General features: G+C 52.2%; 6 protein-coding genes across 6 annotated transcripts; 2 read left to right on the forward strand and 4 right to left on the reverse strand.

Annotated features, from left to right (window-relative positions):
* Nucleotides 1–5,484: 5,484 nt before the first annotated feature.
* PODANS_2_4400 (uncharacterized protein) lies at nucleotides 5,485–7,497 on the forward strand (the record flags this gene model as incomplete). The annotated part of the gene is made up of 3 exons (XM_001911157.1): nucleotides 5,485–6,114; nucleotides 6,173–7,314; nucleotides 7,371–7,497. 3 exons carry the CDS (start codon nucleotides 5,485–5,487, stop codon nucleotides 7,495–7,497), a joined length of 1,899 nt encoding a protein of 632 aa, XP_001911192.1.
* Nucleotides 7,498–9,047: 1,550 nt separating this feature from the next.
* PODANS_2_4410 (uncharacterized protein) lies at nucleotides 9,048–15,003 on the forward strand (the record flags this gene model as incomplete). The annotated part of the gene is made up of 4 exons (XM_001911158.1): nucleotides 9,048–9,974; nucleotides 10,019–14,314; nucleotides 14,400–14,766; nucleotides 14,831–15,003. The coding sequence occupies 4 exons, from the start codon at nucleotides 9,048–9,050 to the stop codon at nucleotides 15,001–15,003; spliced, it is 5,763 nt and encodes a 1,920-aa protein (XP_001911193.1).
* Nucleotides 15,004–15,642: 639 nt separating this feature from the next.
* PODANS_2_4420 (uncharacterized protein) lies at nucleotides 15,643–16,737 on the reverse strand (the record flags this gene model as incomplete). Its single annotated transcript, XM_001911159.1, has 2 exons — nucleotides 15,643–15,713; nucleotides 15,786–16,737. 2 exons carry the CDS (start codon nucleotides 16,735–16,737, stop codon nucleotides 15,643–15,645), a joined length of 1,023 nt encoding a protein of 340 aa, XP_001911194.1.
* Nucleotides 16,738–17,226: 489 nt separating this feature from the next.
* On the reverse strand, nucleotides 17,227–17,718 carry PODANS_2_4425 (uncharacterized protein; the record flags this gene model as incomplete). Its single annotated transcript, XM_001911160.1, has 3 exons — nucleotides 17,227–17,436; nucleotides 17,489–17,566; nucleotides 17,632–17,718. 3 exons carry the CDS (start codon nucleotides 17,716–17,718, stop codon nucleotides 17,227–17,229), a joined length of 375 nt encoding a protein of 124 aa, XP_001911195.1.
* A 663-nt stretch (nucleotides 17,719–18,381) lies between these two features.
* PODANS_2_4430 (uncharacterized protein) lies at nucleotides 18,382–19,925 on the reverse strand (the record flags this gene model as incomplete). Its single annotated transcript, XM_001911161.1, has 2 exons — nucleotides 18,382–19,170; nucleotides 19,224–19,925. 2 exons carry the CDS (start codon nucleotides 19,923–19,925, stop codon nucleotides 18,382–18,384), a joined length of 1,491 nt encoding a protein of 496 aa, XP_001911196.1.
* Nucleotides 19,926–22,139: 2,214 nt separating this feature from the next.
* On the reverse strand, nucleotides 22,140–23,326 carry PODANS_2_4440 (uncharacterized protein; the record flags this gene model as incomplete). The annotated part of the gene is made up of 2 exons (XM_001911162.1): nucleotides 22,140–23,223; nucleotides 23,286–23,326. 2 exons carry the CDS (start codon nucleotides 23,324–23,326, stop codon nucleotides 22,140–22,142), a joined length of 1,125 nt encoding a protein of 374 aa, XP_001911197.1.
* Between the last annotated feature and the right edge of the window lie 1,367 nt (nucleotides 23,327–24,693).

Raw genomic sequence — 24,693 nt, forward strand, 5'->3', positions numbered from 1 at the left:
TGCCTGGAAGGGTGTTGTGTTGCTGGTCCCCATGCCGAGTGGGTTGTCTTCAGGAGGGAATGTGAAAGGAAGACGCGGAATGGGAGGCTGTTAACCCGGAAGTCAAGGAAACTCTGCAGATGCAAGGAGCTCAAGTCAGCAAAACAACTCAAACCACCCAAGAACTGGATAGAGGAAGTGAAGGTAAGCAACATCAGAACACCGATGCAAAAGCGTCATCGGTACGCCAGGTTGGCGTGGCCTTAATCTCTTGAGAAGTATCATCATAGAACCCGAAGGATGGAGGGTGTTGAGACCGGGGGGTGTCCTACCTGCTTGTGGTGTTTCTAGCGTGTGGGAAGCTCGTCGGGATCTGTCAGAGACCCGAAAGGTTAACAAAGCCGTCAAGCAAACCAGCTTGAAGGTGCAGCCAGAAAAGAGGGCTCCATCAGAGCGACAAGTGTTGTTTCATGATCACCGCTGTGTGGTGTGATGCTCAAATGGAATGAGTACACGTATATGAGTGTGTCATCATGAATGTCGGAGGCATGGCGGTGAGGGAAGGGGGTGGTGTTCTCACCTTTGAAGGGAGTTCTGTCTCGTAGGTAGACACGTGGGCATCGATCTCGGCTTCATCTGCTTTGGCAACAGACACCAGAGGTTAGTAAAGTAATCTTCTCAAATTGTGCTGGGTGTGCAATCAGGAGAGACAGCTCAGTCAAGATAAACTGTGCTTATAAATGAACATCATGTGCACGCCAGTGAAGGGGTGGTTGTTCAGTTTTCTCATCATGAGAGCCTTGGTGAGTGAAGGAGAGAAGTGAGGACTTACTCGGTCGGTTTCTTGCCTGGGGCTCGTCTATGTATGCTGCTCAAGATCCACCAAGTTGTTAGCATGGCTCTCTTGGGGTTGGGAGGGGCCGGGAGAAGATACTTGCCTTGCTGCTGAACTCACCTCAATCTACTGAAGCACCAATGACCAAGGTAGGTAGTCAGTGCTGAAACACCAAAAGTTAGCAAGGCTCCAAAGCCAAGAGTGAAAAGAGGCGGGTGAAGATGACTCTGTCAGATCTACTGCGAATGGTAATCATGGCATGCCCACCAGCAACGGGCGTGATGCTCAGAGAGCGATTCGTGTCATCATAGGAGCCGGGGTTGGATATGTGCTTGGCAGTGGTCTCGGTAGTGTCATGACACTTACTTGTTGAGGGAGCACGAGGTCAAGAGGGGTTGGTCTGTCAAAACACCAGATGTCAGCAGGATCGTCAAAGTCAAACGTCATAAAAGACGGGAAGAGATAGCTCTGTCAGATCAAATTCCTTGTAATCATGTTGTTACCACCGAGAATGGGTGGTATGTTCAGTACAACACTGTTTGGTCATCACACGAGCCGGGGTTGGGAGTGAGCCGGGGTTGGGAGTAAGCCGGGGTTGGGAGTGTGCCGGGGTTGGGAGTGTGCCGGGAGGAGTGCCAGGGGCATGACACTTACTCGGTGAGAGAGACTGGTGGGAGAGACTGGTGGGAGAGACCGGTGGGAGAGACTGATGGGAGAGACTGATGGGAGAGACTGATGGGAGAGACTGATGGGAGAGACTGCTGAGAGAACTTAATGTCATGAGGATGTTCGTCTGTCCAAGAAATACAGGTTAGCAAGATCTCCGTCAAGAATAGCTGGGGGGGGGAAAGAGAAAGGCGTTCAGTCAGATGAAAACTATATATTTTGGGAGTCCATCCTCTCCACACCAATGCTGGGGGTGAGTTGACAAAGTTTTTATCATCATGGTCACTGTGAAATGATCACAACGAGAAAGAAGTCAACGCATTCGCTGCTCACATTTTTGGTATGATGATGTGGATGGGAGGTTGGGATGTTTGGGTGCCTGGCATGTTGCAAATTAGCTCTGTACCAAAGCCAGGAAGGTCAAGAACAATGAAGAGGAAGTGTAGTTGACTGTGTCAGAGAGAAACGAATAGAAGTGTCAATCATATGGGTTGGAACCACCCAGAGCTCTCAGTGTTCAATGTGTTTTAATCATCATGGTGTTGGTGTCAAATGATGCTGCGAAGGAAGACTTACCGGCTTCTGGCCATGATAGCCGTAGTGTCTGAACTCCGAGTATCTGTGATGTTCCATGGCCGGCTGTGTCATCGAGTAGATGTGATCAGGTAAAGAGGCTATGATGTCAAGAGATCATTCAGATGAAAAAAGTACGACTCGTCGAGAACATCATGGTGTGATGGTCAGAACAAAATGTCATCATTCAAGCTGGGGTGTTGAGGGGCATTGAAACCAAGGGAGTGGATCCTACTTCTTGCTGTGATCGTCATCATCGTCGTCTTCGGCTATGTTTGGACCACGGCAGTCAGCTCTCTGACCAAAGGAATCATGTCAACAGGAATAAGGGGGGGGCGACCTCCTCAGAGCAAGCAAGTAGAAATCAACTCATGCCCGTGTCGGGGCAGTGATCATGAAGCGAGTGTTGTCATCATGATGGCCGCTAGAAGTGTGTAGGTGAGAATAGTGAAGTGAGATACTGACCTGATGAGCATGGCAGCAGGGTTGGAAATCCAGAGCTATCATTTCCTTGTTGATTCGGAGGCATCGCTGGCATCAGGTGGAGGCTCGAAGTGTAGAGGCGTGGTACCCTAGGGTTTGTCTCGAATCTGAATAGAAATATGTCAGCGTATGAACCCAACAGCAAACGAGCTACGATAGACATTGTAGAAGGAAGAGGGCTGTCAGATTGTTTGTTGATCTCAGGTGGCCTCAAAGAAGGTATGAGACCCATTGAATACAGAGAAGATAAGTAAACTCATCATGAAGCTGTGGAATAGAGACAAATCTCGGACTGGGATCACTTGCCTGCTCGGGTTTGTCTTGCCTCTTCATGTGCCAAATGACCATGACCGACATCGTCGGGAATTGACCTGTGCTTCGATCTGCTTGGGAAGGGAAGCAGTGAGTCGTGACCGAAACAGTACTTGTCAGTAATCCACGCGAGGTGAGGATGGTGTCGACTGTCTCCCTGGAGGGAGTCGAAGGATCATGTGGTTGGAAAACAATTGGTAGACTGTCACGAGAAAAAGTTAGCAGGTCAGATATCTCAAGAATCAATGGCTAATAGAAGAGGAGTGACGAAAGGCTTGTCAGATCATGCTTGTGTGCTTCAAAGTCGGGAGACTCAGTCCCAAATCCCATTTCGGTCATCATGTTGGCTGCAATGTCTTGTAGTGCTGCGATAGGTTTTCTCTTGACATACCGACTAAGGACATGGGAATAATGCCATCGAGGCATATGGGAAAACTTATGATGATCAGATCGAGTCCTGATCAATGTGACGATGATCAGCCCATGGGTCTATTGGAAAGGCAAAGAGAAGATGGATAGACATACCAATGGCGATGATGATTAGGCGAGTACCTAAGACGATGGAGTTGCTCAGAGCGATCCAAATTGGTTGCTCGAGTACCGTAGTCCTGGTCTGACGAAATAAGAAAGAAGTTGCCCACGCCTACAAGGTCAAAGAAGATGATGGGGTGGACAAGCGAGGGGTCAAGAAATGGGGAGCCAGAGGCATGGGCCGGGGGGTCTCGGCGAGGGGACAAGCTGCCGCATCCTTCCGGCTTTACAAGAAATCTCGATGCGGGTTCTCTTCAAATAGAAGACAGCGGAAAGCAACAGAGAATATGCTGATACATAGGCCTTCTCCCAATGTGGAAGACGAGTTTTACGGCCATCTACAAGGAGAAAATCAGTAGGAATGAAAGGGGATAGGGAGTCGACGATCACGAAGGGCATGAAAAAGTATCATTGAACATAGAAATGCCTGATATGCGGATCATACTGAAATAGGGATCTCAGAGCCATTGAGTGACATCTTACGTAGAGTTACGAACCGAAATACCAAGGATTGATTACCTTATGGAAAACGAACAGATTGATCGCGTCCAGCACCACTAGTTTGCAGCAGTTTCACCGGAATTGTCAACACAGGTATGTCGAAAGACCCCAGCTCCAATAACCTAGGATAGCGCTCAGATTCATGCAGAGAGAATCCGGTGTTAGCGAGGGCATTCCCTTCAAATACCCAGGCGGCTTTGCCATTTGCGAACAGCCCGAAAAAGAGGACGGCACTGTGGCAGTTGTTATGCTGTTGATAGAAAAACTAAATCCACACGCCCTCCTATCAGGAAATATAAATGCTGTTCAGATAAGGCTAGTTAACTAGATCACTCATACATTAAGGACTTGGGCCTACGATGCGTGCCAAAGGGGGGTAGCCCAGTTGCAACTTGTGAAGACCCGCTTTGGTGGGCATTGAAGCTGCGTTCGATCATTTCAGACACATTAAAAACAACGTTAAACGACTATCGCAGCACATAGCCCCAGATCAAATTACATGCCCGTACAGTTGCAACCATACGCAGCCAACCAAGCCCCTTTTTTGGCGCTCGGGCCATGTGAAGTAAACAAAGGAGCACTCAGGGGCTACGGCATGCTCGGGTTTGTCTACAGCTCCCAGTTCTAAAAATCGGCATATGCCGAGAAAGTGAAGCCAAAAGTAAGTCTCAGTGATAATGTAGCCGCGTTTGCATTTCTTTTCTCTTTGTTAGTGCACCATCTCATCCCTCTCAACAGTCAGGTTCCATTTCTGCTCTGGTTAGTTCAAATCGAATGGTACGTTTATGTCTGCACTTTATGTAATTTGAGTATTCAACAGCCTCATGTGAAGGCCGTTGAAACCGGCAGAGCGGGGGCTGATGCTTTGAAGCTTGGTACTTGCATTGGGGGCTTCCAACATTATCAATCTCTCTCCTTCAGCTTCATCCCATGTGGTGATGGCCGCAGTTGGACATGAGATGACATCTGCCTGCAGCTGGCTGACAACTGAAGAGGCTATGTATGCACCATGACTAAACTGGATCCTTGGCCGCCTCTGTGTGACGTCAATTGCCAACAGGTTGTGAAGAAAGGGGCAAAAAGAGCAGTGACCTGACTCGAAGGGTAAAGTCAACTAGTATATAGTGAACTGGTAGCAGTGGCAGTATAAGAATGGGATACAAAGACTCTGGAGGCGGCAGGTGTCGGTCAAAAATATCAATGACAGGGCCTTTTTGTGTCGCTGACAACAATTGACGGCAACTTCTGATTGTGCCCATTGGTTGGTGGTCTGTGCCACATCACAGTTTGTTGCCTTGGCGCCTGAACAACTAAGCCAAGCGACGAGCGGTCAGGTTGTTATCGGTTATCAGAATTTTTTTGAAAATCTAAGCCCCACCAAAGAAGTGCGGCTTCCCCTCCCCCACCTTCCCACTGATTCAAACCTACCACAGGGCAAAGGCGCAGCAAACCAACCCTGAACTAAACTCTCTTGTTGCCTCCTGGTACTAGTTGGCTTGCCTGCGAAGGAACAAAGGACGTCGCATATTTTTTTTCTGCCCGTTCTTTCGTTTTGGATTTTTGATCCATCAAACCCATCTATCTTCCAGCATCCACAGCACAACATGGCTCCCTCGTCGTCCAAGGAAAAGCGTCTGGCGAAGCGTGCCGCTGAGGGCAAGGAGAAGAAGACTGTTGCCTCGCGCTCCAAGGCCAACTCAAAGACTGCCAGCGCTGCCGCTTCCGTCAACGGCGATGAGCCTGAACTCGACGCCCATGGAAACCCCATCGTGTCGGACGAGCCAGCCACCTCGGCCGACAAGATGGACGAAGTAAAGCGCCTTGCCGACCAGATGGACAAGCATGGTCTTTCCGACCGTGTCACCACCGGTGTTCTGGCCTCTACCGCCGCCAGCAAGGACGTCAAGATCACCAGTACCAGTTTGGTGTTCCATGGCCGTGTGCTCATTCAGGATGGCACTCTGGAATTGACCATGGGCCGCCGGTACGGTCTGTTGGGTGAGAACGGTTGCGGCAAAAGTACCCTCCTCAAGGCTATCGCTGCTCGCGAGTATCCCATTCCAGAACACGTTGATATCTACCTTCTGAACGAGGGCGCTCCCCCATCAGAGCTGGGTGCTTTGGAGTGGGTCGTCAAGGAGGCCGAGAACGAGATGGACCGTCTCGATAAGTTGGCCGAGAAGCTCCTCGAGGAGGAGGGCCCCGAGTCTCCTGTCCTGATGGATCTTTATGAGGTACGAACACCTCCCTCACCGCGCCTCTCGGCTATACATAAGCTAACCTCATTGATAGCACATGGACAAGATGGATCCCTCCACCTTCGCTACCCGCGCTGCCCTCATTCTTACCGGTCTGGGCTTCAACAAGGTCACCATCCACAAGAAGACCAAGGACATGTCCGGTGGGTGGAGGATGCGTGTCGCCCTTGGCAAGGCTCTTTTCGTGAGACCGTCCCTTCTCCTTCTCGACGACCCCACGGCCCATTTGGATCTCGAGGCCTGCGTGTGGCTGGAGGAATACCTCAAGAAGTGGGACCGCACTCTTGTCTTGGTTTCCCACTCCATGGATTTCCTCAACGGTGTGTGCACAACCATGATCGACATGAGGGATAAGAAGCTGCTCTACTATGGCGGTAACTACGACTCGTACATCAAGACCCGCTCCGAACAGGAGACCAACCAGGCGAAGGCATACCAGAAGCAGCAAGACGAAATCGCACACATCAAGAAGTTCATTGCCAGCGCTGGTACCTACGCCAACTTGGTCAGACAAGCAAAGTCTCGTCAAAAGATCTTGGACAAGATGGAGGCCGATGGTTTCATCCAGCCCGTCCACCAGGACAGAGTCTTCACCTTCCGTTTCGCCGATGTCGAGAAGCTGCCTCCCCCAGTTCTGTCTTTCGACGATGTCAGCTTCTCCTACTCGGGCGATGCCAAGGATGATTTGTACAAGCACATCGACCTCGGTTTCGACATGGACTCCCGTACTGCCTTGGTCGGGCCCAACGGTGTTGGCAAGTCTACTCTTCTCCGGCTGATGACTGGCAAGCTTTCTCCTAGAGAAGGTGTGGTGTCGCGTCACACTCACTTGAAGCTGGGTCTGTACTCGCAGCACTCGGCGGAGCAGCTTGATCTCACAAAGTCTGCTTTGGACTTTGTGCGTGACAAGTACTCGGATAGATCCCAAGACTACCAGTACTGGAGACAACAGCTGGGCAAGTATGGTCTTTCGGGCGAGTCTCAGACTTCTCTGATCGGTACCCTGTCTGACGGACAACGGTCCCGTATCGTGTTCGCTCTGTTGGCCATTGAAAGCCCCAACATGTTGTTGCTGGACGAGCCTACCAACGGTCTTGATATTCCCACTATTGACAGTTTGGCGGATGCCATCAACGCTTACAGCGGAGGTGTCATTGTCGTCAGTCACGATTTCAGGTGCGTCGAAACTCTGATGGCTAATTTGTAGGATTTAATTGCTGACATGTCTCCAGACTACTCGACAAGATTGCCAAGCAGATTCTCGTGTGCGAGAACAAGACCATTAAACAATGGGATGGTTCGATCGGCGACTACAAGAACTATCTTCGCAAGAAGATGGTGGCTTCGGGCGCTGTCTGAGTTGGCTAGATTTTGTTTTTGCCTCTTTTTACATGAGAATGACATGGGCGAGGTTGCGCTGCAGCTGAGACGGCCTCAGGTAAGCCTCTTCTCACACCAATCACGCGGCTGCCAGAGGGGAATTCTGGAGTATATGGGATGGGAGTTGACCGGGAAAGTGTCAACTCTCCTGCAAGCATAAACGGTGGTGGCTGGGTTGGGTTGGTTTGATGACAGCGATGAGGTTTCTTTCTGGGCCGGATAGACTTTTGTTTTCACGTTTCGCGATTCTCCAGCCGTTCATTAGATGCATTCGCGCTCAGATAGCGAGTAATGACGGAAAAGTTATGATCGATTCGGTTCGTCAGGTAGTTGTGTGTGTCAGTTTTCATATATGTGTGATTGGTGAAGTGGTGGGTGTCCGGGACAATATGAGGGCATTCGCAACATGATGTCTGAGGGCTGTGCCGAGGCGGTGGGTTGAAGATGATCACTGAGAAGGAAACAATTGATTGTAGTTTTGGGCATCAACAGGCGGATCTTGGGATGCCGGTTCGGATTCTTTTGGTGTCTGGTGAGACTTTTCCCACTGCCGCTGTGGTGTGTGTTGCATGGCTGGGGCAACTGCAGCAGCGGCAGGCGGATACCTCGCGCCGGGGCTGAAATGGGTACTTCCTTGCCAGCACCCCTGACTGGGCATGGGGGAGGGGGTGGCTGTAGCGTTGTTATCTGATAAAAGGGGGCTGGCTGTTGGACCTACACTAACATGGAAGGGGGTGTCAGATTAGTGGAGCCCTGCTGACGTCTTTCAGCGCGTGGGACCAGCTTGTCTCGATCTGGCTGGACGCCTGGGGGGCCTGTTTTTCCGGGGGGACGGGGGGGACTACTGATGGATGGATCACCTTCGCGAGAGCTGCGAGGAAGCGGGTTGTCAAAGGGGATTTTGGGGGGGAGAAGACTCTGCTGCACACACCAACGCAGCAAAAGCCCAGATGTGGCCAAATCGAGAATGAGCAATCGGGTCTGGCAACACCGCTGCTGGCTCATGGATCCATTCATCTCCAACCCAACACCATTCCTTCCCCTTCGTCCATTCCCATTCCCATCACCATCACCACCGCCATCATAACCACCATCGTCCTCCACCATCGTCCTCCACCACATCATACCCTTGTCGCTGTCGCCGTCCAGCTGCCATCGGCGCCCAGCTTTTTGTTGATTGCCCTGTATTTTTCTCCCCTTTGGTGATTGCTTCCACCCATCACCCTCTTTTTCTCACCAACCCCGAGCCCACCCGGTGTTCCATCCGATCTCGTTGCGATACCCTCATCATCCACGCGCCCGCATCCGCGCCAACACTGCCGCTGACCTCCTGTTCCCCCCCTAGCGATCTCGGAGCCGTCTTTCTAGAGCAGATTGTCAGAAGCCAGAAGTGTGCAGGTCACCCTTTTCTTTAGTTTAAACAGACTTGCCGATAGCTTCGTAATTCCTCGACGGGACGCGTGCTAGGTGGGCAAAAAGTGTCGATGAATGCACATGAATTGTAAAAACTACACAGTAACAGAAGCACCATGGACGGGCGGGACCACTTCTCGACCGTGCTGCAACGGCCGCCTCACTTTGACGAGGACTGCAGTAATGGCAATGGCGGCGGCAGTGCAAACGAAGATCGCGGACCGCGTGGAGGGCTGCGCGACATCTTGAATCCAGTGAGCTCTGCCTCGCAGCCAGCGTCAGCTCTTGGGCCGCCAGGAACCCCCGGAGCACCCGCGCCTCCACGGCCGCACTCGTCCTTCAGTCTAAGATCACCAACACAAGGTGACTTTCACACCCCGAACCCCTACTCTACCTCGCCTGGCAGCCATCCCTCGGGCTCTCGTTCCATCCTCAGCAATCCCGTGGCAGGAGCCTCGATTTCGGCAGCCTCCTTCCCACCACCACCACCGCCGCCTCCACCACTGTCGGCATCGCTGCAGGCACCGCCGGCCATTGCATCGCCATTGACGACACAACAACACCCGTCGCCCGTATCGCCGCTGCACGCGCCGCACGTGTACTACTCGTCCGAGATTCGAGATCGTGATCGAGACAGAGGCAGAGACAGAGACAATCGCGACCCGGTTCTCGAAAAGTCGGCGGGCAGCAGCTTCTACGACCCGACGGCGGATTCAACAAAGAAAGAGCGCGAGCGCAGGGTTTCGGACACGGGCTCCTCCTCCTGGCGCAACGCGACGCAGAGCTCGACACCAAAGGTAAGTAAGCTTTGGGCCCCCTCCCCAAAATACCAAAACCATTCCATTCCTAGACACGGCCAAGCATCATCGAAGAGCAAAGTGCAATTTGCCCGCCCTGTTGCCTTTTTGCTCTCCCTAATATTATATCATCGCGTCTCCCCCCCAATCGCTGCATCAACACTTGACAATTTTTCCCGCCCTGGCCGGCGACTCCCTCTTCACCTCAGCATTCACCACCCAACCAAGCCCTATCAGCCCGCGCCTGCTTGATTGACGTCGACTAATTTTTTTACACCACGCCACTCCAGGCTCGCGACTCGTACAATTATTCCCAATCATCCGACTATTACACCGCGAACAACATCGCCACATCCTCCGCCAGCAACCACCAGGGCGGCATCATCAACGGCGCCAGCTACGCATCCCATGCGACTTCATCCCTCTCACGAAGTCCCGTCTCTCAGTACCATCCTGCTCCCACTGCAGGATCCATCAGTCCATCAGCACCTGCATCGGCTCGACTTGGTGCCATTTCATCGCCCAGTCTGAGGCACAGCCAGATGCCCCCTTCCACCATCAACGGGACCACTCCAACTGCGTTGCCTGTCCTCGCACGGAGCGGGTCCCCAACCCCATCATCATCTAAGGGCCAGGGCGTCTCAGGTGTAGGTTGGGACCGTTTGCTCCATCAAATAAGATTCAGCCTCAGGCTAACAATTTACCCACCGCCAATACAGACTCCAAGTCGTGCCGCAGGTGTCATGTCCTTTTCCAACATCCTCTCCGAACCTGTCTCGCGACCCAGAGCGACCTCGCCATCTACAACCGACGATACCCCCATCCGAGTGGAAAGAGCCGGAACCGTCGACAAGGCTGACCGCGAGAAAAAGCCAAGAAAGACCATCAAGTCGCGTGTTTCCGAAATGAAGGGTGTCGAGTCGACGCCCAAGGCGTCCAGAAAGACCGCCTCCAAACCCGAGACCCCGGCTTCCGGTCCACGACTTCCAGCGAAACGATCGGCCAACGGGCTTACGAAGCAAAAGTCCTTCTCTGCCGACAAAGAAAGGAAGATTCAAGAGGAAATGCAGCAGCTCGACTCTTGGGACCCACCAGAACACAAATGGGAAGATGAATTTGAAGAGTATCAACGACGGAGCAAGCGCCGCCGACTGGAGCTGGCCCAGTTGGACCTCAGCCACAAGCAGGCGCGCAGAGATGACTTGGCCCAGTCACAAGGTTTCAAGCTCAAGTTGCATGCCGATCTTGGGAAACGGCGATTCGATGACCTTCACTACGACGAAGCATTGCAAGAGGTGCGACAGCGAGAAGTCCAGTTGGAGAAGGAGCGGAAGAAGGACATGCAGCGAAAGAGGCGTCGGGAGAAGTCCATGGCTCTTACCCTCGAGCTCAAGAATTCTGCTCTCAAGCGGGCCACCATTGCCCAGAGCGAGGCAGAGCGCCTGCGGTACATGAAGGAAGCGGAACGAGCCGAGAAGAAAGTTCAGCAGACCAAATACATCTTGCAGAATGGCCTCAAAGGTCCTCCCCGCAGTTCGAGCGCTCTCGAGCCCAATCTCGAGGGCGGTACCATGGCGACTTTCCAGGCCGAAAACATGGAACCTGGCAAGGCCAAGGGCAAGGGTCGCGCCGGTGGTCGACTCAAGAAGTCCAAGGAGCAGAAGCAGGCAGAGAAGGACAGTGCCGAAGCTGCCCAGGCCGCTCTCGATGCCGGGAAGGAGCTTCCCACCAAGGAGGAGACGAGCAAGATTCGACTCAAGATCACCAAACAGCCCGCCACCGATTCCGAGAAGGACAAGGAAACCAAGGAGCCCAAGGACTCCAAGAAGGAAAAGGTGGTCGAGGAGCCAAAGGATCTGTTGGAGATGCGGTTCCAGTCCAAGGGCTTTAACCAGATCTACGACCAGATCTGGCGTGACCTTGCCCGGAAGGATGTCAACAAGGTCTACAGGCTCGCCACCGACTCATATTCCACCAAGGCATCCAACCTCAAGAAGACCGCCATTTTGGCGTCCAAGGAAGCAAAGCGATGGCAGCTCCGCACCAACAAGGGTACCAAAGACCTTCAAGCTCGTGCCAAGCGTGTCATGAGAGACATGATGGGCTTCTGGAAACGGAACGAACGCGAGGAGCGCGACCTCCGCAAGGCCGCCGAGAAACAGGAGCTCGAGAACGCGAAGAAGGAGGAAGCCGACCGTGAAGCGGCTCGTCAAAAGAGGAAGCTCAACTTCCTGATCTCGCAGACCGAAATCTACTCTCACTTCATTGGCAAGAAGATCAAGACAAACGAGGTGGAGCGCAGCACGGACCGACCCGAGATTGCTGATGCGGACCAAAACCAAATCCCCGAAACGTCTCTTGATATCGAGGAGCCTACTGGTCCGGTTGGCTCCAAGGTTACCAACTTTGAAAATCTTGATTTCGACGAGGCCGATGAATCGACCCTCAAGGCTGCGGCCATGGCCAATGCGCAGAACGCCATTGAGGAAGCGCAAAAGAAGGCGCGGGACTTCAACAAGGACGCCAACCTGGACGAGGATGGAGAGATGAACTTCCAGAACCCCACTGGTATGGGCGATGTGGAGATTGACCAGCCGAAGCTGCTCAACTGCCAGCTGAAGGAATATCAGCTCAAGGGTCTCAATTGGCTCGTCAATCTGTACGAGCAAGGCATCAACGGCATCCTCGCCGACGAAATGGGTCTGGGCAAGACTGTACAGTCCATCTCTGTCATGGCCTACCTCGCCGAGAAGTACGACATTTGGGGTCCGTTCCTTGTCGTTGCGCCGGCTTCTACCCTGCACAACTGGCAACAGGAAATCACCAAGTTCGTCCCAGAGTTCAAGGTGCTGCCATATTGGGGCACCGCTGCCGACCGCAAGGTGCTCCGAAAGTTCTGGGACCGAAAGCACACCACCTACAAGAAGGACGCTGCTTTCCACGTCATGATCACGTCGTACCAGCTTGTCGTGTCCGATGTCGCCTATTTCCAAAAGATGAAGTGGCAGTATATGATCCTCGACGAGGCCCAAGCCATCAAGAGCTCTTCGAGCTCCCGTTGGAAGTGCTTGCTGAGTTTCCACTGCCGCAACCGACTTCTGTTGACCGGTACTCCTATTCAGAACAACATGCAGGAACTTTGGGCCCTCTTGCATTTCATCATGCCGTCCTTGTTTGACTCCCACGACGAGTTCAGCGAATGGTTCTCAAAGGACATCGAATCGCATGCGCAGAGCAACACCAAGCTCAACCAGGACCAGCTGAAGCGTTTGCACATGATTCTCAAGCCATTCATGCTTCGTCGTGTCAAGAAGCATGTCCAAAAGGAATTGGGCGACAAGATTGAACTCGACGTCTTTTGCGATCTGACCTACCGCCAGCGTGCCTTGTATTCGAGCCTTCGCAACCAGATCAGCATTCTTGACCTCATTGAGAAGGCGACCATGGGCGACGACGATTCTTCTAGTTTGATGAATCTCGTCATGCAGTTCCGAAAGGTCTGCAACCATCCCGATCTTTTCGAGAGGGCCGATACCAAGTCGCCATTCTCTTGCGGCTACTTTGCCGAGACGGCCTCTTTTGTCAGAGAGGGCACAAACGTATCAGTTGGTTACTCTGTTCGCAGTTTGATCGACTACGACTTGCCCCGCTTGGTGTGGCAAGAGGGCGGGCGCCTGGACAAGCCCGGGCCTGATAACGCGGTTGCTGGTTTCCGGAGAAAGTACACTGGCGAGCTGTTGAACATTTGGACACCGGAGAACATTCGTGATAGCGTCTCGAATGCCGATCACTTTTCATGGCTGCGATTTGCGGACGCTAGCCCGCAAGAAGCCTACCAGGCTAGTCATCGAGGACTGTTCGAGCGAGCTGTGACGCTTTCAACATCGAAGAACCGACTCGGGAACATGAACGTCCTCTATCGCGATACGGAAGACGAGAACTGGACTCCGATCCATGCTCTGTTCCAGATTCAGCAACGTACTGACCGCAAGCCTCTTGCTGATATCACTGAGCAAGGTGTCCTTCGCGACCTCATGAATGTGGCGCGCGCTAACTACGCTGATATCGGACTGGGACGACTTGAGCAAGCCGGCCGGCCCCGCGCATCTGCACCGCCCATCGAGGTTTCATGCACCGGCCGCGGCTCGGTTGCGGAGCGTGAGAACATCCTCTTCAACCCTCAGGTACGCAAGGCATTGTACGGACCCACCCCCGTCGAAGAGAAGGCGCTCGTCACCGAAAAGATCCCAATCGAGCGATACCCGCCTCCTGCACTCCTGCCGGCGCCAGATAAGGAGAAGACCCGGTTTACCAACATTGCGGTCCCCTCGATGCGCCGCTTCATTACGGATTCGGGCAAGCTTGCCAAGCTCGACGAGCTCCTGCGGCAGCTGAAGGAGGGCGGTCATCGTGTGCTGCTGTACTTCCAGATGACGCGCATGATCGATCTGATGGAAGAGTATTTGACCTACTGCAACTACAGGTACTGCCGCCTCGATGGTTCAACCAAGCTGGAAGACAGAAGAGATACCGTGTCGGACTTCCAAACCCGGCCCGAGATCTTCATCTTCTTGCTCTCTACCCGTGCTGGTGGTCTTGGTATCAATCTAACCACGGCTGATACTGTCATCTTCTACGACTCTGACTGGAACCCGACCATTGATTCTACAGGCCATGGATCGTGCTCATCGTCTTGGTCAGACGAAGCAGGTCACCGTCTATCGTCTCATCACGCGCGGCACCATCGAGGAGCGCATCCGCAAGCGTGCCATGCAGAAGGAAGAGGTGCAGCGCGTCGTCATCACGGGCGGCTCGTCGGCGGGTGGCGCCGGTGTCGACTTCTCTGGACGTAGGGCGCCCGAGAACCGGAACCGCGACATTGCCATGTGGCTTGCGGATGATGAACAGGCCGAGATGATTGAACGCCGCGAGAAGGAATTGCTCGAGAGCGGGGAGTACGACAAGATTCAGAAGAAGCGTGGTGGCAAGCGGAAGCGGGCGGATGCTCCAACCAGCCTGGATGAGATGTATCACGAAGGTGAGTCCATGTTCTTTTTTGCCGTTTCTACAGGCTCATGAACTGACCAATATCTACTCTACAGGCGAGGGCCATTTTGATGACAACAAGGGTTCCGGCACAGCCACACCAAACGCCGCCGGAGCCGACGCCGCCGATGTCCGCCCTGGAAAACGCACCAAGCGTGCTCCCACCGGCAAGAAAGCCAAGACAACAAAGCAACGGTTGGCGATTGCTGACGGCGAGATCGATATTTGATCACCTACTCTTTCACCTGCAGGACAATATGGTAGCAATAAGCCTGTACCAATACCCAGCCGCCGTCTACCACCCCGCCGGTATAGATTTTCTTCTTTTCTTTTTCTTCTTTTGCACACAGCATACGTGGTTGTTCGGTGTATGTAGCCCAGTTCATTAAAGAGCACCGGTAGACACAAAAACGGGAATGGTACTTGAGGCTGGGGAGAGGAGTTCAGGTCAGCTCAAGGGGCAGCAAGCGGATAACAAATGAGGAATGGGTGGAAGGGTCAACTAAAGATGTTCTTGTTGTATTTCTGTAGAATAATTACTTTTGTTTCATGTTGTGTCTTGTTCTTGTGGATGTCGCTGTGGTGGTTTTGTGTAGGATGAGAGGTTGTGCCTGATGAAGGGAATTGTGTGTGGGCAATGGAACAAAAGTGGAGAGATGGGGGAGTTGGGGATTTAGTTTATCGGCTTGTTGGGGTGGTAGATGGTGAGAGGTGGTCATATTTGAGAAGAGAGACTTCAAGACAACGATGAAGATGAAGTTGATATTTCCGATCTTTTTCCCTCTATGCTGTGACTATGACTCCCACCCTCTACCGTTTGTCTTGACATCTATCAGCCCTCGGCACCGTTCCTCCTCTAGCACCCCATTCAGTCAGTCCATGACCCGGTAATCTCTCGGATCCAAACCCCGGCCTTTTCCGCTACGGTCTCGCTGTGATCTGGTTTTATCCCTCTGTCAGCGTACGCACCCCCCCCCCCCCTCTTCTTCCCCATCCGTTTTCGCAACTTACGTATACAAAAAGCATGCGGCACTCCCTCTTCACAAATCGTTGCCTTCGTTCTCCCGTTCTGGTCCTTTTCCCTCCGCTCAATGAACGCGTCCCTCACCTCGTCGGCGACCCAGTGGTCTTTTTTTGCAAAATAGAAATAAAATTTCTCTCCGTTGTGCTCTGTGTCGTCGGCCAAGTGCCAAAGGTCGGAAGACCACTTCTCTTCGGTGATGGTGGACATCTCGTCTTTGCCCATGTGGATCGCCTGCCATATCCCGTCTTGGCTCTGCAGGAAGCTGAGGGTGGTGGATAAAGCGTGGGGGGGCTGTTTCATTATTTTGGAGAGGATGAGGGAAACAATGGGGGTGGGGAGACAGTTGATGATGGATTTGGCAAGGATGTGGGTGTAGGAGTTCAAGAGGGGTTGGGAGGCGATGAAGGAGAGTTTTTGGCCGGAGGGGGAGCGGGCGATGTGGGTTAGGGTTGGGAAGAGGAGGATCGCCGAAGTCAGGTTGAGGAGGGCGGATAAGGGGGTGAGGTGGTGGCGGTGGAAGATTTCGGTTGCTATGTAGGCTCCTACTGAGTGGCCTATTAGGATGCAGGAGGTGAAGGGGGTGGGGGTGTTGAGGGAAACAAGGGTGGAGGTTAAGGAGATAATTTGGTCTTCGAGGGTGAAGGGTTGGGTTGGGAGGTTGGATGGGGGGAGGGTGTTTCCAAAGGGGGGGGAGTGGTCGTGGTCGGAGAAGCCGAGGAGGTTGCGGGTGTAGATGTGGTAGGCGGCCTTGTTGGACGACTCAAGCGTGTCGAGGAGGTGGCGGAGGTGGGTGAGGAAGGGCGTGTAGTAGCTTGCTAGGCCTGGGTTGCCGGTTATGAAGAAAACCAAGCATTGTTTCCGGGAGGGGTTGTTCCGGTTTGGGGAGGGGAATTCCAGGTAGGGAATTGCATCTTCTTTTATTGTTGTGGTGGTTGACATGGTGGGTGATGGTTGTTGTGTGTTGTGCTTTTCGGGGTTGGGGTTGGTGATGACGATGTTGATGTGGTGCTGGTGTTCTGCCGAGGTTTTGTTGGTGGGGGTAGGTGAGTGGGGGTCAACAGCCCTTTAGTTTGTGAAACCCTAACCCGAGCTTGTTAAAGTGCACTACGGAGTACAACATCAAGAACGCCGGACATTCTGTTGAAAGCCACCTGTTGAATGTGTATTGCTGAATTTAAAGAATTAAAAGCGCTAGCTATGTACAGGAAGAAGATGCCACGGACCCTGCCCGGCTCTGGGCACACTGGTTCAACCAGACTGGTGGAACCCTCACCCTTGGCTTGGGATACCCATGATACATGTCGATATGCCTCAGTAGTCCGTAGTCTTATATCCTGAAAGTCTATCATGTCCCAGTCCAGCACAACCTTTCTCCTAAATACCATCCTTTTCCCATGCCATTTTTGACTTTTCCATATCTTCTTGTGCTCACAGGATGCGATTGCATTCCTCCTGAGTCTTCAAGTGGCAGTAAGGGCTGAAGGTCTGGTTGCTGTTGGGCATCTGGGGAGGGGAGAAGAAAGGAGGCCAAAAATAGTTGGGAGGAAGTATGTCATTGATAGCCTGTCTGGCTGCCACGGTAGTTGGTGTGACAGACTTGACGAGAGTGGCGAGGGTCTTTTCGATGATTTCGACAGCCTGTGGAATATCAGAACCTGTTGGTGTAAGAGTGGAAATGGGATTTCCTTACCAGCTCTTCGTCAATCTTCACCTGCTGAGTAACAGCAGCCTGAGGTAGTGCATTGTGAACAATGAGTGGGACCGGAGCCTAGTGTAACGGTTAGTGATGAATTGTGGATGAAACATGGTTTAGCGCCTGAAATAAGGACTTACTGCGGCTGGAGCAGGCTTGGGGATAGCAGCACCAAAGACAGCAGCAGACTGGCTGAGGAGAGCGACGGTTGGGATGAGGGAGTGCATGGCCGGTGGTGATGTGCTTTTGAGGCGATCTTGCGGCGGTGATAGAGTCTTGGAGAGAGACTTGAGTAGTGTTCTTTGTTGATGTGAGATGACTGAAGAGACTGTTTGATGCCGATGCTAATCGTCTTGGATTTGGGGCATGGATTCATGATCTTTTGTAGGCATTGCCACCCCATCAAGTCGGTACAGTCCCCGTAGGGCTGACCACGATACAGGGCTGCCATGACTCAGCTCAGGTGTCCAGAGCCCGCTGGGTCTTCACCGACACCGGCTAACGGTCAGCTAGACGTTAGACCCATAGCCATGGGTTGAGCAAGCAAGTGAAAGCAAACGGCGTCTTGTTTTCTTGCTCTAGTGCCGGTCGATCGTCGATCTGGCTTACCTCTGAAACGTTCTTGCTTGCATAATCAGTCTAAAACCGATCGAAAGCTTTCATTGTGTCAATACAGCTGGGAAAAAGTACCATAACTTGAATGGTGCTATTGGCAGGTGGCCTGTCGATGTGAGTTGGTTGTCAAGATATTTTCGAGAGCAAATTCTGTCAAATTAAGTACCTATTTTTATTCATCTATCTCAATACAATCATTTCCAGCCGGCGTCTTCTGCTCTCCCTTCACCGGGTATTCTAGGGGCAGCATTTGCAGCCGCCCCCTTCCGGCTTTCTCACCCTTGATATTGCGTGTGGACGCGCGTTGTCGTCTCACATCCGATCTCTGGTTTCAGCGCGCGGGGGCGCTTCCACGCGACCTCGGAGGCGTCCACACCCAAGCTCATCCACGAGCTGTCCCAATCCGCCTGCCCGCGTTCAGTCCTCGGCCCAAAAGGAACTTCCACGCTCGCAAGCCTGTCCCTCCAAGCTCTTTCGGAACGCTTTGGAAACACTGTCCTCCACAAATTACAAACCCATCCCCAGAGTCGCCTGATGCCCGAGCCGCTGTGGGTTTGGGGTTCACCCTCGATAAACACCATATTTCCGAAAGCTCTTCCATGTGGTGTGCGAAGAGAGCTTGCCATGAATCCAAATGTTTCCAGCCCTGTGTCTTGAGTGGGTGGTTTCTGACCAGAGAAGACAATGGATTTCCGAGTGAGAGAGTACAGGAGTACGTCTAGTAATCCTGCTGAAGCCAGCAAAGAGCCTGCCACGCTGTAGAAGAGGACCGGGGCCTCATGTTTGACCATGGATCCGATTCTAGCTGTAGCGATTGGCACGGTACAGAGAAGGTAGATTAACGGGTATGCCAGAAAGCTGCTTATCTCGCGAAGCTTCTGCTCTTGTGTGGCATACTGGGTACCGGGCGATGTTTGTTGGCAGCTTGAAGCGATGGGCTTGCGGTGAGTCAAGAGATAAATGACGATGGCGAGATATATCACGCTTGTGGCCACAAGACAGATAAAGATCCATAGGTAATGGAGGTACAAACGAAGCTCTTGATAATTGGAGGTGATCCAGCACTGATTTGGCGTTAGCAGCATGAAGTGCCAGAAAAGAAGGCGAAGCCACATACCCATTCGCCCGCCCGGCCATAGAAATCTGACGAACCACCAGATATCGCAATGCCCAAGAGAGCCATTCCGTATACAGACGACCAGAGTGCCGCGAGGACTGGGTAGAAGACGCGAGAGGGCGGTCGGAAATTCCTGACGATACTAAGGTAGCCGTGAGCCGCAATTGCCGTCACAAAGACGCTTGAAGCGAGATTCCCAGTTGACAGGAACCAGGCCTGTGCTTTGCAAACTAGGTGTCTGTCGTAAATTCCATCCAATGCTAGCCATCGAGCACTCATGAAGTAGGCCGTGGCCTGCATGAGATCTGCAAAAAGAAGGTTGTAGATGAGAACGAGAAACTGATTCGGGGGGTTGGCTCTGATCCGATTCCAGAAGCCAGTTTGCGGTCGTGATGGCATCCCATTATCGGCTTCAGTGGGCTGTGATTCCGCCGAAACAGTAAAATTCCGCGACATCGCCAGCATCTCGTGCAAGTTGTCCTCATCAACCTGGAGATTTGAAGCTGGTAGGCTTGAAGCCTCTTGCGAGGGTTGCCTGATATGCCACTTGACGAATCTCCAGCTGAGGTACACCAAAAGGGCGAAAACGAAAATGAAGCTCAGGAAAGCTAGAGTTGCAACAGCATGCAGGCCGTGTCGAACGGCGGCCGGCAGGGGTGCGAGGGTGTAGGCCTCATCTTCGCTGAGCTTGAGATAATCCATTGTAGCGATCTAGCTTTCGAGCTGGAGGAGGTGTCTATATTTTTTGGTAAGAGGCAAGTTGCTGTGTGAGAACGAGAACTGAGGAGAAATGCATTGGAGTGGTCAAAATGTTGATGAACTTGGTGTGTTGCCAAAACAATGAGTGGCAGGCGATCTGTGGGTAACTCTGCCAACCGATTGGAAAAGAACAGGTCAAAGTGATGTCTGAGAACAGATTCCGGGGTGATCTCACTTCTGAAAGGGGGAAGTGAGTACAATAGGCCTGGAACGAATATTCAGGGTTACGAGAGAATAATACGGGGTTGTCGAGAACCGCGACGTGAAGCAGGGCACTGACGTCGAACTCCGCTCTTTGGCCTTGTAAACCAGTTCAGATGACCCGCCAGACTGAGTAACTAGGTACCTAAGACATGACCCGGAAGCAGGCTTCTTAAAACTCCATGGAACCTATTTAATGAGATGGTCTACCTTATGTCTGCCAACGATCAAATGGTGACATGGTTCCAGTCTCCTGTAAGACTACCTGACGTCTGTGAAGCCTAAGGTGCCTACCTAAGCGCTCAAAAGGTCACACTCTTTCGAAAACAAGATAGCGAAATTAGAAACATTTCAGTTTTACTTGTAACCAGTGTTGGTTAGAAGGGGGTTGACCATGAGACTTTATTGATGAGTGTTGAGGTACCCAAATAAAAATAGTGAATTTTGGCGTGTACAAGAGGACTGAAATTTCCAAGTCCTCTCGCACTTGCTCAATCTGACCTTTGTCAGTAGCCATTACTCCTGGCACTTATGCATACAGTTTCATGTTCCGAGACGGTTATGAAGCTTCTGGTGGCATGTTATGCTATTAGTTCGATTGTCATCTAACTTTGGACTGTTCTCCTCGGCTACCTTGATGAATATGAAATCTGAGGAGTCGATATTTTCGGTACAAAAATCCCTAAACCGAAACATTCATGAACATCTTCTCTGAACCATGCATTATCAACGCCCTTATAATTTATATGCACTCGAGTATAGATTTTCTTGGAGTGAACTGACACAGTATTCTTGATGACAAAAGTTGTATGAAGGCAGAAAGCATGACTACCTTAGACGTCATGTCGTTGCGTGGTAGCCAGTTGCTCTTAAGCCATCATTGATCTCGGATCCCCTAATAGCGAGTGTCGCTCTACTTGTCCAAGATAAAACAAACAAACACCACCCTGGAAAGAGTATGAAGGTTTTGATCGTCCGAGCTTTTCACATCAGCTTTTTGTTTTGATTGCTTGGAATACAGAGCAACACAAGAGTGCTTTTATCGTATGGAGCAAGAAACAGCAAAGGGCTCGCATACTAAGCCAGATCGGAAACGTGATGCTTCCTTAAAGAGCCGCCGCTTTAAACCAAGACAGAGCGATGACTTCATGACCAGGAATCTCCAGCATGGTGTCGATTTTGAGTTCCGCCACCCTCCACAACCTCCGCCAGCTCGAGCTTGAATGTTGCCGCCCCCTCTCCCCAGTATCCACACACCTTCGGCATCCATCCATCGTCGTACTGAACGAATAATGTGCACATACTACATGAACACCCGCTGGCTGTGCCACAAAACCAAAGGCTGCAAAGCTGAAGGACGACCCTGCAGGATCAAACCATCGTTCCACAAACCCCCACAACAGCGCATCTGCTGCAACTATGTCGACCGCTTCAGTGGCATCTGTTACGGAGTAACTTGTCAAGGTGGCGGGAGGAAGCCCAACCACTTCATCGACAGCGAAACAGTCTTCTACAAGGGCCTCGAATGTCCCTGGCATCCTCACAAGAAGATGCTGTCACTGGAGAGGCTGTGGGAAGAGGAGTGGACTGAGCAGATAATCAAGGCGCACTTGACCAAGAGATACCGCGAGGCTGCCGAGCGACGAAAGCACGATGAGACGGCCAATAGAGCGAGGCTGATTCAGGAATTGTTCGAGGACGTAAAAAAAGGAAGATCTGTTGTCCTGTTTTACAAGAGCGTGATGAAATGGCAAACCATAGCAATTGAAAGATGCCGCAAGGAGCTGGTAAAATTCAGTGGGTGTAATGCCGATCTGGCTTTGGCTGATGATGTTGTGGTCAGCCGGCAGAGGCGGGTCTTTCGTCGGTATCTAAAACCATAGCCCGAGTACGCCAGGGGCTTCTGTTGAGACAAGCTGGCATTTACTCCTTTCTGGTCTTCGACTGATCGAAGGACTAGGCTTGCGGGGTGACCTCGCTCCCAGTCTTCGCACTCTCTCGTACTGCCTCGATTATTCGCAGAACCTGCGCCGCCTGTGACGCAGGCACAGGTACACCTTCCTCCTTTCCGCTTGCAACAGCCTTCGCAAACAGGTGATAGAACCTGACATATGTCTCCGGCTCTACAGTAGGGCAAACCTGGTCTTCCACCTTCCCGTCACCGCCGACGATACACAACCTCCCGAATCTGTCCTCCGATTCCTTGCCGAAGTCGGTGTCAGTCGCCTTGCCACCGGCTCGGAGATGATCCTCCTGAGGATCCAACCCGCTCTTGTGATAACTGCCTTTGGTACCCCGGACCCAGAACCGCATCTGTCTGGTCTCGACACAGGCGACGCCGGCACGAACAAAGACCAACAGCCCCTTGTTCTTATAGCTCAGGATAGCAGTCACACTATCCGGCTCCTGCTCATCGGTCCCATCCCCAGTGACAAGCCTCCCTTCTCTCTGGTTGACGAATCTCCCTGTCACGCCATCAGGCATACCAAACAACACAAACACCTGATCCAACAAGTGGGAGCCAAGATCATACAACACCCCTCCCGCCTCGTCCATCTTGAGCCCCGCCTTCCACGTCGAACCCTTCGCCAGAGCCGTCAATCGCAATCTGTCAAAGTGCGTCTCGAACTCGACAATTCTTCCCAGCTTGTCCTCCTTGAGGAGATTCTGAACAGTAAGGAAGTCCGAATCCCATCGCCGGTTCTGATAGACGCAAAGCACCCGCTGTTGCTGTCTCGCCAAAGCAGTCAACTCATCCGCCTCGCTTGAGGTGGGAACAAACGGCTTCTCGACAAGGACATGCTTGTTGTTGAGCAGTGCTGAGCGGGTCAGGGGGTAGTGGGTGTTTGGTGGGGTGCAGAGGACCACCACGTCGACGTCTGGGTCGGCGATGAGATCCTCGGGAGCGGTGTAGTGCTTGAGGTCAGGGTAGTCTTCTGGGGCGGAGTTGCCTGGCTTGGGAGTGCGCTGGACGATAGAGTGAAGCTTGAGGGAGGGGGTGAGTTGGATGAAAGGGATGTGGAAGACTTTGGCGGAGAGGCTGGAGGGGGTGGTTAGCCGCTGGGTTAGGGTTGGGTATGGAGATTAGGAGAAGAGACGAACCCATAGCCGACGATGCCAACGTTGAATTGCTTTTCGGTCATTGTGAGATTAGTGTTTAATACTGATGGAAAGTTTGGTTCTTTCGGAATACCTTTCAGATGGGATTTCTTTCAGAATTAAAGGCCCCTTTTTGAGCATTGAAGTCGTCGTTGTCTGCGGGGTAGCTGTGGTGCTGAGTCAAGAATCCACCCCCGCGGTGGACTCGTATCAAGACCCCACCACCCGGGATGACGTCGAGCTCATGGAGAGAACACCATCTCAAGATGTCGACCAGTTTCGGCAGTTTTTTCTTTATATCTTGATGAAAAAGCCAGATCTTTTTATTGTCATTACATATTTTGTTCAACACAACATTCTAGCCTCTCGGCTTCATGCCATTACGGTATGAAGTGTCGTCAAAAGAAGGCGGAACTAGCCGCCCCCCCTTGCACCTTAACGGACCGACTCTGCTATCCCCATGGGGCTCCACGCACTCGATGACACATCAAATGATGGAACTGTTAATATCCGGGACTTTGATTGTGGAGGTCGTTCAGTCGAGTGGAAAGCCGAACAAGCCCTCAGCTCGCGAGCCAGGATAAGAAAGGAGGCTGCTCCTTGTCTCCGCGAAGAACAACTTATTTTACCTTGCATCATATGTTTGGTGAAGGTCTATAGGTACTTCTTACATGGCTAGGCTGACACTTTGCAGTGAGCTGACCTTTTGAAATCCGGAATGATGATATTTGAAATCTGGGATGGAGAAGGTTTGTATTAGAACATCCCAGCAAGTTGTGGACTTTAGCTTGCCAGCTGGGTATCTAACTAGGTCTCAGCTTCCCTTCCCAACCCGAGCGTTCTACCTCATGCTACGTTGGTATTCCTCTGTCGACTTCCATGCCAACTTAGTATCCCATCATGACGGGAGGGCACTCGGCATCCAGGAAAGCCGCGGCAATCTCCTTGAAGTCATCACTCTCATAAGTACCCAGTTCAAGAGGATTATCCTCATATATTTTGTCGTCAAAGATCACGCAAAGATTCCTTCGAAACTGAGTCTTGGCTTTACGCCATTCCAAAAAGCCAGCATCCCCAGGGAGGAGGCGAAGGGCCTTTCGGCATTCCCACTCGGCGACGGCTTTACAGCGCATCGGACCGGCTGGGAACAGAAACTGAATGGCGCTCAGCTTCGTTCGCTCACGAAGAAGATCGTCCGAGCTTCTGGGTGAATCGCGCGCTGAAGCGAGTATTTTGCGAACGGCCACCAGGAAGCCAGTGAGAAGGTCCTAGATAAGTACAACAGAACAGCCATTAGCGGGGTGATAGGGACTGAAGGTATTAAGAATTGACATACTTTGACAATTGGACCGCACTTGAGACGAAAGTTAGAGTGTCGGAACTTGTATGAATCGCAATAGTGGGCAAATTT

The sequence above is a fragment of the Podospora anserina genome, chromosome 2 (genome assembly GCF_000226545.1).
Source record: "Podospora anserina S mat+ genomic DNA chromosome 2, supercontig 2".
In the NCBI taxonomy this organism is placed as follows: domain Eukaryota; kingdom Fungi; phylum Ascomycota; class Sordariomycetes; order Sordariales; family Podosporaceae; genus Podospora; species Podospora anserina.